We start from the raw sequence: 16,491 nt of genomic DNA on the forward strand, positions 1-16,491 counted from the left end.
TCGGTCATTTGCGCCCGCACAGTAAATTTCATAAGGTATTTCTTCGCTTTTCTCTTGCGTCCTTTTCCTGGTCGTTTGCTGCCTTCTTTCAAGAGTTCGGCTCTCTCTTCCTCTGGGCTTTTCAAGGCGCTGTAATTACAGCGGGATCGGCGATGAGGAGGCTACATAGGTAATCCAAATGCGACCGTGAATAGCAAAAAGATTGCCCACCCTAATTGTTTCACTTAGCCTGAATCAGGGGTGTCAAACATACAGCCCGTCAGACGATTTCTTCCGGCCCGCGATGCAATTCTGAGTAGATTGAAAAATGTTTGTAATATCCAGTACATTTCTTACAAATTTGAGATTTTTAGTAAGAAATACTTTCAATATATAGTCCGTCAAGACCAGTGGTTCCCAATCTTTTTCGGTATGAGGGCCAAATTTGGAATTTCAGAGCACGGTCGGGGCCGCACGAATACTACGGCTATGAAACGGACCCAAACAGTCATCATGGCTATTTCGGAGTAGTTTTATTGCCCTGGCGAGATTACAAAATTGTACACTGTTTACCGCTACTTATCTGCTGCATTGGGTGTCCGTTTAGTGAATCAGCTTTTCTCGCCTAAACGCGCGAAGCGCGAGAAATTTCTTTATTTTCATGACTGAATCGGTCAATATGATCGGGAATTGCATTATTGCGATCAATTTTCATCCTGTCTCTGTTCACGTAATCTGATTTACCGGTAGAGCTGAGTGAGGTGTGTTTGAAAAGGTATAGGCCCCCTCAATAGTAATTAAACATCTCCGGGGGTATGCCCGTTGGCAGGAACGCAACAGCTTTTCGTCAGGACCCCGGGCTCCCATAGGGTGATAAACTGACCCCGCATGGCGTTGTTCGCTTTTGCCACGAAATTAAAGTTGTACTGTTTAGTGAGACAGCGCGACGCGCGAATATTTCGATAATTCATGATAAAATCGGTGAATAAGATCGGGAATGGCATGGCTGTCCTCTTTGCCCACGTAATCAGATTTACCGGTAGAGCTGAGTGAGAGGTGTCTTTGAAACTGCAGACCCCGTAAAATTAAACATCTTCGGGCGGGCGGACCCCTAGGTATGACTTCTTTACATGATGTTATTTCGTGACCTCCTGTCTGCCATATCAAAAAATGTAGAATTGCCCAAACCTACTAAACTGAAAGATCATACGATTTCAGATAGGTATTTCTTCACTGGCATATAATTTTCTTTTCTGCGGGATGGTATTTGTCTTGTGAGGTTCAGATTGCCAAGACAAGAACATTCGGCGCCAGTCATTTAGGCGCCTATACGGACAATTAAACCTATATGTATTTTGTATATATAACGACGTTTTTGGTATTTCGAAGTTTTTGGTCAGCATAAAAGCAGTCCTTTACGGCCAAGGCTTTCTCGCTGCTGATCGTTCTGACAGACTTCTTGGAGTCACATGTTACATGGCCTAAAACTTCATATGTCTTGGTGCGTTGTGGTGCGGTCATGGCCAACGCTGATATGCCCATTTCTATAAATCTTGCGTATTTTTTCTTGGGGAAGAGTACCCAATAATCAAGATATGTGGCGAATTGAAATCGCGCAAAGCGCGAAAGTTTTTTGAAAAAGTTTCATAACTTTTCAAAAAATACTCTATAATTTATGCTAATTCACGAAATAATTTTGGGCCCCCTTCGAGCTTACGGCCCTGACTATAGGACTAGCAATATGCTGCTTTTAGCCGGCTAACCAGTATGCATCTCGGCGTATTCAACCGTGAGTCACGTGTTGCACATCTAGTTATCATAGGGTTACCATTCGTCCCCTTTTAAGATGATTTGTCCTCTTTTTTAATTTTTTTTAAAGTGTCCTGGGAGGACGCCCAAATGTCTTCTTTTTTGAGATTTTGTCTTCTTTTTTTTGAGGATTTTGGTTACATATAGGGCCAAATTCGACTGATATACATTAAGTCAGCACTGTAGGAACGCTACGGCGACTATTTCGGGAGCTGGACCGGAAAGTTGACCTTTTTTTCAGTCAACCACCTGTTAATGTGAAAGAAAAACTGTATTTTCCGGGAGTTGAGCCTCTTTTTCTTTTTTAGTCAAGCGACCACGAAGTGGGAAAAGTTTACCATTTTTTCAGGATTTTCCTCCGGTTTTGAAAGTTATCAATACCTATTTATATCTATAGCTACTGCTCGTTCAACTGGAAAGTTACGGCGCATTGCATTGAAACAGCAGTGACGTAACGTTAGCAGTCTATACTCACAAGTTTCCTGCAATTCTATAATTAAAAACTACAGAGGCCAAGCCAAGCAAGAGTATTTTATAAATATAAATTTTATTTTTTGTCATAAATCGATTTCTTACTATATTTTGGGGCCGCAAGAAGGCTATCTGGGGGCCGCGCTTGGGAATCACTGGTCAAGACAGTAAATTTGAGTGTGTTCAACTGTTCATAGGCCACATTATAACTATGCGACAGTCACCATTACGAGTAATTCTCTGACATTGACACCCAATTCCGACAAGGCAAAAAATTGCACACTGTGGTCAGACTTTTATGGAAAAATAGACCGAAAAGTAGTTATTCGCGGAAGCGAAAACGACAATCCGAAACCGTTATATTCAGGTTACATAGAGAATATTATAGATGTACAAAAATATAATTCAAACATCAGTGGCTGCATTGCTGTCGTATCACTTCTGACTCAAAAGGTCACCGGCCTCCAGAGTAACCCGAATCACGATTTAATATTAATAAACAAAATTCAAAATCCCGTGTCTACAGTTAACTCACTTGTATACCTCACAACGCATACGCAGGGCTACTGTCAGATTACGACTAAAACGAAGGGAGCTCCAATCGTCCTTAGAACCACTGTTTCAGCGGTTTATAACTCTATGCAACCGGCTAATCGTCGGATTTTACCAATACCGTTGTTTGCGAATAAAGGTGCTGATAGAATAGAACCCCCATTATTCGTAATATAATATAATATAGTATTATGTATAGGCTTGGCACTAACGTATTCCAGTAGAAAACAAGGGCACGGATTTTGAGGTAACATTTTGGAATCACTTTGACTGGTCCGGTCCGCGAGCGATCTGAATGTTTGAATTCGGCCCGCGACGCAAGTTGAGTTTGAGACCCCTGGCCTAAATCAAGTAGTCATGTTTGCATAGTACTTTTACTTCACAGTTTGATAATGCTGAAATATTAATTTCGACATACTTGATATTGTTAAGTGAAGGGTATTTTCAATTGGTGTAATGAATTGGCTCTCAAATGATTTAGAGTTCTCAAAATCGTCCTTCAGGTGGCGATATCCCTACTTTGGGAATCACTGGACTGGACAATAAATAAGTCTACTCAGAGGACTTGCGGCACGAACATAAATCATTGGGTGTATAATGTTCAGTCTAATTTCGACAGGTGTTCGTATATTACGGCATTGCGAGACGAAAAGGTGTCTTGCAGTGCCTGCAGAACGGAAATGGGCAAATATTGCCTTGTACGAAAGTTGTGCAGCTTTGGGCGGGAGTACGTAAAAACACTGGATTAGTAGGAAATTAATGTGCTGCTTATGAGCTGCTCCGCACATAGGAGACGTTTTTCTTTTTTTTTCACAGCAAGAGTTATCGATTCGACAAACACATTGGGAAGCGACATCATGGAAGGATACGCCAACAGGTCTGACCCTTATCTTGCACATATGACATATCCGTGTGAGATATCTCAGCTGCTCGTTATAATTTTTGCAAGATATGCTTTGAAGTTACTAAATTCATCCCAAAGGAAATTTTCAAATCGTATGCTATACGTCAGAGTGCTGATATCGCTATATTTATACGGGCCATGTCAAGTGTTTTCGTAACGTTAGGACAAATTCAGGACACGTCAGCGCACCACTATCTTGCTATGGTGATGTAGATGCACAAGCCAGGTGTTGCTCGACATCGGTACGCACTACGCACACTCATTACAAAATTTCCAAGCTAACATGATTCGGTTTAAAATGATTTTACTGGAACAGGAATAAATTCTCCTCTCAGGAAGCTACCGTGATCTCGATCCCTTTGAACTTTTTTACTTGGATTAAAGAGCATATGTGATAGGATATTCACAGTTAATATAAAGTTGTTTATGTACTTTGCTCACCGTAAAACGTCGGCATGTTATCGTCGCTGCAATAATATTGCGTCCAACAAACTTATCTCCTGGACCGTTTATTTATAAAGCATTATGAAAAAAGATACCTTCACGATATAAAATTATTTTATCGATGACGTCGCCGCACGAATCCCTGGTGACGTATGTCTTGTTTAGTGACGACATTATCGCATCAGTCATTTATTAGTTGTTTAGTCATTGGAACTATATGTGACTTGTAGGAGCCGTAATTTTTGAGGCGTTCGTTCGCGCATGTTTGTAACGCGATATATTATTATAAGTCCTATTTATTCTTATTGAAATCTAAGCTCACTTATCAGTCGTTAAACCCTCGGCCATATTGCTCACGAGCTGTCTTATTCCTCATGATAGAACTTGACGTTCATTTCATCTTATTTGACTCGTGGCGAGATATCGTGTTAGTGCGTTCCGCCGATGCAGCACCAGTGGATTGAGAGTTCGAGTCCTGCCGAGGTTGACTTTGTCATCCATTACTGTGGAGTGAGTGAAGATTTCTACAGTGACCAAGTCAACAATTTGAGTCCACGAAAGTGCTTTTCGCCCAACTTGCCTGCCCTAATGTCGGCTTTAAGTAAGATGAATTTCTTACATAATTATCCTGCTTGGTGTCAAAATGAGTTATGCGAGCTATAGTCTATAGGGCGTTGTTTACAATACTAACCTCTGGTCCTAGCTGGAGGTTTGTTTAGACTCCTCCTCGTCATGTGATCGACGTAAGCGGTATCTTACAAAAAGTGGGCCGCGCTACAAATCGGCAGATAAGGAATCATAATAATACCAAAAACAACAACCTTATTTTGTTGCCATCGTTTTATCGTCGCTGGCTATTGGAAATGACGTTAAAGTGTGGCTAGTCGAAAATGAAAATTGAAGGAGACATGGCGAGAAATGATAAGGAACGAAATGTTCCGCAGGCAGGAAATGACTGCAATCATTCATCCCTCGGTCGCTATTTCATCTTTGAACGTAATACCAGGACTCCGATTGCAAGGAATTAAAATCAGTGTATTTACGGTATGATTTAGTTGTGATCAGATGGGATCAAAGTAGTCAGCGTTGTACTCAAGTAGAAGTAGAACTATTACCACAAATTTCAACTAAACAAGTACAAGTATCGATTCCAAGGCGTGTCAAAACTACTTCAAGTAGAATTAGAAACTAAAGATATGAGCATTACTTAAGTAAGTAGTTTCAAAAAGTAGATTTGATCTTTTACTTTTAGTATAGGCCTACTTAATCGGAGGTGGCCACTTTCAAAATTCGGTGCATGGGTGCACCTTGGCGACTGACGCAAGTTTGAGTAATGGCACTATTAATACGTGTACTTTTCCAGAATATACTCAGTTACCGTGGTACAGGGGTTCTTTCGCCCAGTTATCATGACAATTATACCCATAAATGTGATGCAATAATATGCCGGGACCACTTTCTACTTTACAAAATCAAAATTTCATAACTAAGTAGTGATAGAATTAGTCTAATTATACAATACTTGAGGAAGGCTTCCGCCAAGTAAGTACGCCAAACCGACTTGAGTACTCCTAAAAAGTAGACGTACCTAGGCTCCTTCTCGCCATCTAATCCGTGAAAGCGGTGTCTTATAAAAGCCTAGAAGTAGGCCGTGCTACAAGTCGGCAGCTACGAAATAAAAATGAAGAAAATTGGCCTGGGGTAATAAGTAGTCGGCAAACACCACGAATACCACAAAAACAACAACAGCAAAAAAAACTATGTATATTGTCCGTTACCACTGTATGCTGACTGACACTGAAAAAACTAAATGAGCTGTATCGAATCGCTGTTGAAAATGTAACAAATCAAATTTAACAGTTGTGCTCTAATCACACTATCACCCTAATCACACTACGCACTATTGCAAAACATATTCGGTGATCTTGAGACGAAGGGTAGATAAATCGTGGTGGCTACCTTCGAGGGCGATTTCATGGTTAAAGAATGAGGCAAAATATATAACATCACATCTCTAATTAAAAATTAAAAATGGTACTACACGTTAATGGGAACAGTTCAAAAAGTATTTCCTATCGCGAACATAAGCGGAGGGCGCGCATGAAGCACTGACATACATCAAAATAAAATATTCCTCCGTATCTCATTACTGAACTACGCGGACGTCACTGATACCCCAGACGTGATAAAAGTATGACGGATTAGTCGCGCACGTATCTGAGTACAAATTTGCTTCGCCCAACATCGACTGAGATTCAATGAGTAGATTCAATGGGTCAAAATATTTCAAAATGATGAACAGTACAAGAAAACAAAAGCTTGTATTATGATAACACTTGAATATGCTATTTTATGGTCCATGTATGGACTGGGAAATATATCCCAATGCTGCGTTGTAGCAGGATTGCGGATCGCACTGTCCATTGACGCCAGTTGTACCCTGTATACAAAACGATATGAAATTAAAAATCTTTCTGTGAATAGAAAAATGAAATTGATCTTACCCTTCTACCTGGAACACCTGGAGGTCCCATGACACCTTGGTCTCCTCGTGCCCCCTTAGAACCAGGTTCACCCTGTATCGACCTTCCCGGCATACCCCGAGGACCCTGAGCTCCATTCGAGCCAGGAATTCCACGGCCTGCAACGCCTCGCGCTCCAGTGTTTCCTTTTTGACCTGCATTCGTTGGCGTAGCCAGTATGAACATTTGAGAATGGAGGCGAAAATTTTTAACAGAAGAAATTCCTCAACAATGACGTAATAGATCAATTCCGGTGGAGTGGGTGAAGATTACTAGAGTGACCAAGTGGACAATGTTTGAGTGGATGAATGCGCTTTTCGCCCAACTTGTCTGCCTAGTGTCGGCATGAAATAAAATGAATATGGTACCGAATTAGCTTACTTTATGTGAAAATGAGCTATGCGAGCTATAGCCAGTGGTGCGTTGTTTATAGTGCTAACCTTTGGGCCCAGCTGGTCCCGGAGTTCCACGCATGCCTTCCAAACCAGTACTTCCTCTCTGTCCCGGTTCACCCGGATATCCTCGATCTCCCGGGCGGCCCACATCTCCTTCTGATCCTTTGTCCCCCTTTCGGCCTTGATAACGTTCTCTGGACAGCTCTGAGTCTAAGATTGACATCACAATACGTGGAACTTCACCTGTAAAAAACAGTGAAATCATTGTATAAGCACGCATAACCAATACAGTTGCACAATATACGTGATAGTGCGCGTTATAAGAACGACTAAGTACCAGTGTTAGGGTGACTCGAGTCAACTTGATTTGACTTGATTTGACTTGATTTGACTTATGTCCCTTTGCAAAAATGACCTGACTTGACTCGGAGAAAAATTTACGCGTTGTTCACAGTTTGAGAATCACTGCTGTAGACTGTAGACTTCACATAGCCTATGTGAACGGGCATTGTCAGTAGCCTCCAAATTCCATTTACTATCCATTGATGTTGGCACCGTTTATATCAATACTTTAGAACTTCATATTTGAAAACAGCTCACTAATAACACTCTATGTAACTTACTCAGAATCATACTCCTGCATTCATCTTGCGCAATTTGAGTTATTCGTGAATCTGACGCTTGCTAAGGAGGAAAATAAACATAATGTTTGTCAAACTCGCCAGAATAACAAATATGCTGTTCCCACCATTGTGTAGGCTTTTTGGTTCCTTATGGTAGCCGCGCTGTTACCGGGTGTCATTGGTGCAGGTAATCCTGGTGGACCTCTGGGCCCAGCAGGCCCTGGCGAACCGCGGGGTCCCGTCGGTCCTTGAGAGCCAATTGATGAACCTCCCGAGTCTCCCTTGACGAAGAAGGTAATGTATGTATGCTTTTCTTAGCTTACCACTGGTGTTACTTTTTCTCCCTTCATGCCAGAAGCCCCCGTTTCTCCATCGGAACCCTTAAATATGTTTCGTCTTATAAGTTACCACCGAACCATTGAAAGCGACAGAGTACTTAGACATACCCGCATTCCCTTTTCTCCCTTCTGTCCCACTGGACCGGTCGCTCCAGGCGTGCAGTCGCATTCCGGCGTAGAGCGTTCAATCACGTCATCAGGGCCTGACGCAGTCGATTCGTTTTTTCTACTCGAACTCTCTGTTGGCTGTGTGAAGACATGGATGATAAGTTATGTGATCAGAGCGGGTCAATGTAGTCACTGCGGGTACTCAAATACGAGCAAAAGAAATGTAGTAAATTTCCAGTCATGAAGTGAACTTGATAAGAAAATATCTTAGAGGTACAAAACTAGGTACTTTGAAAACGAGGCGCCACTGAATTTTGTCACAGCATTCAAAACTGCGAGATGCATTTTTGCCACTGGAGAATAATGAATAATGGAGATAGAAATATACGTGCAATTATCGAAATTGTAATCTTTTGCCGTCATACAGGGTATATGTGTCGAACAGGTTTCATGGAAATTTCACTCACGGAAGACATGAAAATGTATCCATACACTAGTTCACATTTCAAAAATAGTAATAAGTAATAAGCAAGTAAATTTTATTCGGTACTGACCATCTGTGGATTTGATTAGGGATTGTCAAAGATAATCTCAGATTCGAAATAGGTTGTAATCATTGTTCACGGCGTATCGCGCGCACGGGGATCATTTTCAACGCGAAGCTAGCGCATACAACCATACTATTTAGTATCCATGATTACTTTGTGATGACGTTACGCAATAATTCTATCCTTCTGTCTGTGCGAATCCCTTGACTTTTCGTTTCGATTGACCAATGCCCCGCTGTAAAGTTCGATCAACAAAATGTATTGTAAAGCGGTGATTCGATCGATATCGAATCGGGCAAAATCTTTTGAATCTGATTCGAATCAGTTGGCTGCGTCACAATACCAAACTTCGTTACAATGCTACATTCGAGGCTGATTTGGGGGGCTCGTAATCAGTACAGCGATGGCTTTCGATTGATACCTGTTTTATCAAATTTAATGCTCGTCAAGCCGGTCAAGAATTATCGTCAAATTGCCTTTGACCAAATGGAAAGTGTGACGTAGACCAATTTCACTAAGCCGTGAGATTTGCTTGGGTCTACACCATAGAGGACACTATGGTAATAGTATTCTCCTTCCAGTAACTGGGAATTGAAACCTTAGTGCAACTGTACATTCCCGTTTCGAGCTTGAGTCAAGAGTCAATAAGAGTGAAGGTTATGTTGATGTTCAGAATCGGGAAGGTATCTATAAAAAGGCGGATACCCAAAAATACAACTTTTTTCAGGATTCCCGTCATAAATGTGAAAAAGTTCTCATATTCGTGATCAATATTAGAAATGGACCGAAAATTGAAAGCTGTCTTGAAGTGGTGATAAATTGCGATGTCTATTGGAGGAGAGGGGGTGCTCATGTGCAATTGTGAATGAGCGCATCGGACACCAACATAATTCCGGCTTGTTTGTGACAATGCGTATACCAATTCACTGGTCTACATGATTTTTGCGCCAGGGTTTGTTTGGGCGCTGAATCCGAATCTGGTGTTATTTTTGCTCTATCACATCCCGATTTTGATGTAATATATATGTCGATTATTACTACTTTTGGGGGTACTCAAGTAGATTTTGCCTACTTGTAGTACTTACTGAAGCGTTTATGTTTTCAGAATACTTCAATTTCTACCTGAACAGTATTTTGGATAAACGTTACTTTTTCAATCTGGATTGTGAATAGTAGAATGTAGTTTAGGGATAAGATTGCCCCAATCTTATGAGTTGAATTGTCATTAAAACTGCGTGAAACAACCCCCGAATCACGGTGACTGATTATATTTACGAAGACTTTACGAACGGGCAGTGTCATTATGACAGGGTTACCATATTTTGGAATCAGCGATGGAGGACACTTTCTCATGAATCATAAAAGTTTGTTTACCGAAACTGAAAGAAGATCATCATTCAGATTCGACTCCCAAATGACCCACACTCAAACGGCCGCATTACCTTTTCGAGTCATTTAAGCCGATTTTCAGTGGACCTTGTCAATTAACCTAGCTGTAAAAGCTGTAAAGGAGGACGAATTGCCAAAAAGGAGGGCATTTAGGCGTCCTCGGAGGACATTTTCAATTTTCTGAAAAGGGAGGACAAATCCTTCTAAAGTAGGACGTATGGTAACCCTACATTATAGTCATATCGCGCTAGTCGAGACGATACACCCACCAGCGTGCTCCGTCACAAAATGCAAGGGCGTCCACCTATGTTTTCAAAAGTCGAAAAGGGGCCCTGCTTGAAGTGAGATTGAGAACCAGTGCATTGTAGTTCACCGAAAACTCGGTGATTCTATTCTACAACAGCCTAGGTTTCATCATAGATGATTTCAATAACAAATTTGACCTGTTGCTGATACAATGTCGCTAACGATACTCCAAATTTGGTCAATTTATACAATTGGGCAACATTTATGGCGAAAAAAATCTGAGGTGATAGAGCAATTCTAAGCTCAGAATCGCAACAGAATATTAGCCTAAATCATTCATCAAATTTTTTGGCTAATATTTCTTGAAATTTGTAGACCAGTGTTATGAATGGAAACATACGCTTACCCTTGTGGGCTTTTCCTCCTTTATTGCAAAACAATGCTCTGCACTTGTTGACGTCATATTCTGATCCACGTCGCATCCGACGTGCATCGATTCCAGCTCAAACTAATCAATAAAACAGCGCGTAAAGGTATTGATGCTAAGCTGCGATGTTTTGGAAGCATACCACGCTTGATTTCCTACCGGTCGTCAACTTCCCGATTCGCACCATGCCATGATCGGGAAGCGATCCAAGAGATGCTTCGAATAACTTACTGAAAAGTAATTTGATGCGTCAAAAACTCTTTCGAGTTATGAAAAAAAAATCGATTGATGGTGCGTCACTTACGAGCCAATGTCCACACAGTCGATGCGTATATGCACCCTGTGATCCACCAAGATCACCTCCAACTTATGCCATCTTTTTGTGAATAGAGCGTTTACAGCGTCCCCGCCAAACGTAGCAACATTTTGTGTATCGGCTTTTCTGGTAATATAAGGACACGTACAGTCAGAGGTGGCCAGTAACGGAGTGTCTTTACTTTTCCTAAGTATTCAAGTCAGTTTCGCCTATTTGTGCTACTTTGGCTTAACAGTTGACGCAAGACTACTTACTTTCTACGCTTTGACTTTAGTGAAGTAGAAAATAGTTCTGGGGTTGGTTTGCATTAGGGATGGTGTGAGCGTTCGCGTTCGGTGAGTGAACCTCATATATTAGGATCTGCACTGCAGTGTTGGGATGACTCGAGTCACCTTTTTCGTATGACTTGACTTGATAACACATTTGAATAAAATATTCATATTTATTCCCGAAGCTTTTCGGCTGACCCTCCTCAGGGGATATCGTCAGCAATATTGCGATAATTCGAATAACTATGTTCAACAACAATATATATCGCTAATTATGACGTCACACAGAAAATAGACAAAGTTAGGAAGACGATAGAACTGAAGCGTTGGCATGGAGATAGCGAAGCAAAACAAGTTGATGCGCGATTTTCAAATGATACACAAATTCTTTCTGTTGGCATAAACTAGGTTTACTCATAGTGATGATGGTGGACTCAAGAACAGACAAATGAAATAAATTGCGACCCTTAGCCAATACAGAGAACATGTCCTCGTGATAGTTAGCAGCACATGTATGATTTTCTAGTAAATGTTTGCGATAGAAGATTTTTCACCCATGGCCTGGTTATGTTCTATAACAAGCGGATTGTTATGCTGTGATTTAGAGATATAAGATTTGACCGACGGTGGGATGTGTTCTTTAATACGGTCCTGCAACCGTTTGGAAGTTCTCCCTACGTACCGACAATCGCAGTGGCACTTGAATTCATAAATGACGTTACTTTGTTGTAAAGCCGGGAGAACGTCCTTTCGGGCTGCAGGAAACATTGGTATCGTGGTAAAAACAACATTGGTTTTCATCGCTGGATAACAGCGATAGACTGCTGAAGTTATCTGTTTCTCAAATCGATAAGAAACCGGGCCAATCCAAGGTAGATGAATGTACACATCTCTACTTTCACGAGAGACTTCTTCGGGGGTTTCATTTGGTTTGGTATCATTCCGATGACTTGACTTATTATTTATTGTCCGCTTGATGACATACTCTGGGTATCCGTTGTCAATGAAAATTTTACGGATGTACTCAAGTTCACTATTCAATTTGACCTCGGAACAAATCATCAACGCCCGGTGGACCAAGGTGCCGATTAAATTGATTTTACGACATTTTGGGCTGAAAGAGCTCCATCGAAGTTAATGACCCGAAAATGTGGGCTTCCTATAAACGGAGGTAAGGAATTGGCCATCCCGTTTCTCCACAAGAACGTCAAGGAATGCCAGCCGATTGTTAATTTCTTATTCCGACGTGAATTGCAATGCTGGATGTAATTTGTTCAAATTTTCCAGGAAACTATCACAGTCAGATTCATTATTGAAGATCACGAACGTGTCATCGACATAGCGATGGTATGATAAGGGCGGTTTACTACAAGAAAAGAAGAGAAGAGCCTACCTTCATGAAATCCTACAAATTTATTGGCTAGAATAGGACCCAATGGTGACCCCATTGCTAAACCATCAGTTTGTCGGAACATGATATTGTTGAAACTAAATTCAACAGAACACACAGCGTTTCTCTACAATTCGATGAAGGTAGCTCTCGAGAAAGGAGGGGGTATTAGCTTACCGTTATATAGAGCATCAGTGCAAATATTCAAGGTCTCATTTAGTGGCACGTTGGTGAAAAGGCTCTTTATGTCGGATGAGCATAGGAAATTATCGCGCGCGGATAGCTGTGAGCGACGCATCTCATCAGCGAAGGTAAAAGAATCGCGTAAGCTACGCGACCCGTAAAGTTCGCGAACAGGTTCCAGTATGTTGATCAACCACTTCGCCAACTTGTGTTGCATTGACCGAATCATGTTGAGTATCGGTCTGAGTGGCACATCGTCATGCCAACGCTTCAGTTCTCTCGTTTTCCTAACTTTGTATATTTTCTGTGTGACGTCATAATTAGCGATATATATTGTTGTTGAACATAGTTATTCGAATTCTCGCAATATTGCTGACGATATCCCCTGACGAGGGTCAGCCGAAAAGCTTCGGGAATAAATATGAATATTTTATTCAAATGTGTTATGATGTTCTGTACTCCTAAGCGTCTCTTTGTGGACTTGACTTGACTCGAGTCACTTTGGTAAAATGACATGACTTGACTTGACTCGGCGCATTAGAAATGTGGATTGACTCGTGACTCGGAGCAAAATTCACGAGTCAATTTCAAGTCATCAAGTAATCCGTGTCGATAAAAATCACTGTATCCAGCATATGTTCGGATTATTCGCGAAACGCTGGTGTAACCCGTGAGAGCGACCAATCATGCAATGATTATGCTTTTCACGGAGCCTCGATTGCTCTCTCACAAATAAATTGACAGCGAATGCAGTGATCGAAGCTTCAGCTACAGCTACAGCTACGTTGTCGTAAACTAGTCGTAAAGTAAGAAAATAGCAAAGTGTCTATTTTACTTCTCTGTTCTTACCTTGAACAAACCTTATGTTTTATTTAAATTGAATTCAAATTAGCTTATACAGTCCTCAATTATTGGCGCATGCTCGAATTGTATCATATCAATTTGTAAACGGATAATGTATTTCATCCTATCAATTCGTTTCTCTGTTCTCCATTTTGACTGGCAACTATAAACTGAGGCTATGCAATCACTTACGTAGTATAACAGTTCTACGTATAAGTGAGTACAACGCCGTCTTGTGCGTATATTTAACTCTATATTCGTTCATCGGTTCGGATTCCATGACCACTCAATCTGTATTTCAGACAGCTAGCAAAATGCAATGCCGTAATCATGATTCATACTTCGAAAAGGCAACTTGACTTGAATTGTGACTTGACTCGTGACTTGACTTGACTTGACTCGACTTGACTCGAGTCCCCTCAAAAAATTGAGTGACTTGACTTGACTCGAGTCACCTTCAAAAATCGATCGACTTGACTTGACTCGAGTCAAAATGTGCAATGACTCGAAATGACTCGTGACTCGAAGGTAGTGATTTGATCCCAACACTGCTGCACTGTGAACCATTTTCATATATTACAGTTTTTCACGTCATTATAACATATTTGGTTCAAATTCTTTCCATTTAAACTTCGGGATACTCTCTGCATCACACAACATCAAGAACGAAATAGACTACATGCAGGTATAGTTAGCGAAATGTGCTCATTCAACCAGTCAATTACTATTATTGGCATTACCGAAATTGATATTAAGAATGCATCTTTGTCTGATGTAAAAAGTCTAGCAGGCGTACGGGATCTATCTTGGTTAAATATGTTTCTTGTATGGTAAAAACAAAATCCTAAGACTGGGGTGTTGGGTACTGTATAACATGTTTATGAGGTAATATCTGTAGCAAGTATGGAAACCGTCATCTTCACTATGGTCAACATCAATGTAGCAATAGTCTGGCGCCTCAAGGAGAATACATTGTCCGGTTTAGCCTATACCGCCAAGGCGTAAGATTAAATTTCCTTGCAAGTCCTTGTCGAAGTTGTTGAAAAAGTGACGGTAGATATTGATTTTATGGAATAATCATAGCATTTCATTGTTCCAGTTGATACATTTGGTGATACTTAAAAGGTCAGACTGTAGCATTGTGGCATAATATGACCTGAGTCGTTGCTAGGTATCGTGCACATCAGGGGTGGCCATAGAAGGACATTTGTGCGGCCGTCGAAACGCACGTCAATTGGTATGTGTTGGCGGCCGTCGACATGGCAATTGTGTATACGAATTGTGTCTTAAGAATTGAAAGGTCTAGTTAATCTTGAATTTTTCTTCGCGCTTCAATGCGACTTCATTTTTTGATTCAAATATAGTAGTGCCCTTTGCAATCTGAGTGCCACAGTACAGATGCAAACAGCAGAGGAAAATGATGCGCCCCATATTGAAATACCAACTTGGAATCGTGTTTCTGGTACGTTTGGGCGATTCCAATGTGTTTCCACTAGAAACCGACAACAATGATGGGAGCTCAAGAAATAACAGCCACCAAGTGACTAAGAACAATTGGCCGCCCAAAGATGCATCATCAATTCATCATTTATAGCTTTCCATAAATTTGCGAAAACACTCCCTTCATGTTCTCTACCGGTGAATCTGATCACATGGGCTGAGAGAGGATAAATATTTCATAGTACTATCTGAAACTACTAATACTAATGACAAAATTCTTTCGGGTACCTGAAAAAATTTTCGCGCCTTGCGCGATCATACCGAGTTTATGCATGACCACTCACGATTTCGGTGCGTATAAGCCGATATGAAAGAGTAGATTAGCCCGGAGTTCACCGGAAATGGATATGGACAGTTTAACCCTTTCGCCGCGGGTGGATCCTATAGGATCCATGCACAGTTTTTCACAAACACGCTTCAATCAATTAACGACATCTGGCGTTGTAGGGGTCGTAAACGGTTACAATGATCGTCTAGAAATAGCGATTGTCGATACGCATACGACCAGCTATATATAAACCATTGCCTTATGGCATAACCTGTTCAAAATGCAGATTGAATACAGAAAAACGTTTCCCGCAAAATACAATGTGTAGCTCAGTTCGCCTGAATGAACGCTAATCTTATAATTCCTTACATCTTCCGTTCTACACGTCGTAAGCAGACACAGTTGTCGTTTTAGAGTAGCTGTTGATCGCAAGAGTTCATTTCAACCATAATATCGGCAATTAGTTGGATAGAACACGCTTCAAATTGGTGAGAAATATAGCAATGTTCTGTTACGTGAAAAATGCCGCGCACGTATGAGCATTGGCACATAAGGCCATATACATTCACTTACGATTGTCTTACACAGTTGAATGTCACACACATAGTTAGATGCAGTCCATAACACTTCAACAAGATCAGTATCACGAAGGTTGATCGTATATAAGTTACGCGAAGCCAGTGCTAACCACTGCAGACATGGGTGTGGAAGTTGGCGCGAGTGTACGGTATTCGCGCCTGTAATACCAACATCATACAGACAGTTGAATCATCCGTTTTATATATGTTATCCTTGAGCAGTGTAGTTTGTCAGTATTCCACTTATGATTGAAATATATTGTATTGTGCCAAACGTAAATATATCGTTTTACTTGAATATATATGCCGCGATGCGCATGCGATACACAATAAACCATATTGACGGCATAGCTGTGCCTGAGGAAGCATGGAGGAGTTGCAGGTTATCA

At 41.1% G+C, this 16,491-nt stretch overlaps 1 protein-coding gene across 1 annotated transcript in view; it reads right to left on the reverse strand.

The window, feature by feature from the left end:
* Positions 1–6,422: 6,422 nt before the first annotated feature.
* The window catches only part of LOC145449155 (collagen alpha-5(VI) chain-like), a 40,400-nt gene continuing 30,331 nt past the window's right edge, over positions 6,423–16,491 (reverse strand). Inside the window, exons 25-34 of the mRNA XM_080327621.1 lie at positions 11,060–11,197; positions 10,898–10,985; positions 10,735–10,836; positions 8,146–8,283; positions 8,035–8,079; positions 7,825–7,980; positions 7,700–7,760; positions 7,122–7,319; positions 6,664–6,836; positions 6,423–6,599 (exon numbers count right to left, since the gene is read on the reverse strand). Of these exons, the coding sequence (XP_080183747.1) occupies positions 6,510–6,599; positions 6,664–6,836; positions 7,122–7,319; positions 7,700–7,760; positions 7,825–7,980; positions 8,035–8,079; positions 8,146–8,283; positions 10,735–10,836; positions 10,898–10,985; positions 11,060–11,197 (1,189 nt within the window). The 3' untranslated portion in view covers positions 6,423–6,509. The remainder of the gene's footprint in view (positions 6,600–6,663; positions 6,837–7,121; positions 7,320–7,699; positions 7,761–7,824; positions 7,981–8,034; positions 8,080–8,145; positions 8,284–10,734; positions 10,837–10,897; positions 10,986–11,059; positions 11,198–16,491) is intronic.

The sequence above is a fragment of the Botryllus schlosseri genome, chromosome 10, assembly GCF_051294905.1.
Source record: "Botryllus schlosseri isolate E-star chromosome 10, Bs_hap1, whole genome shotgun sequence".
Taxonomy (NCBI): domain Eukaryota; kingdom Metazoa; phylum Chordata; class Ascidiacea; order Stolidobranchia; family Styelidae; genus Botryllus; species Botryllus schlosseri.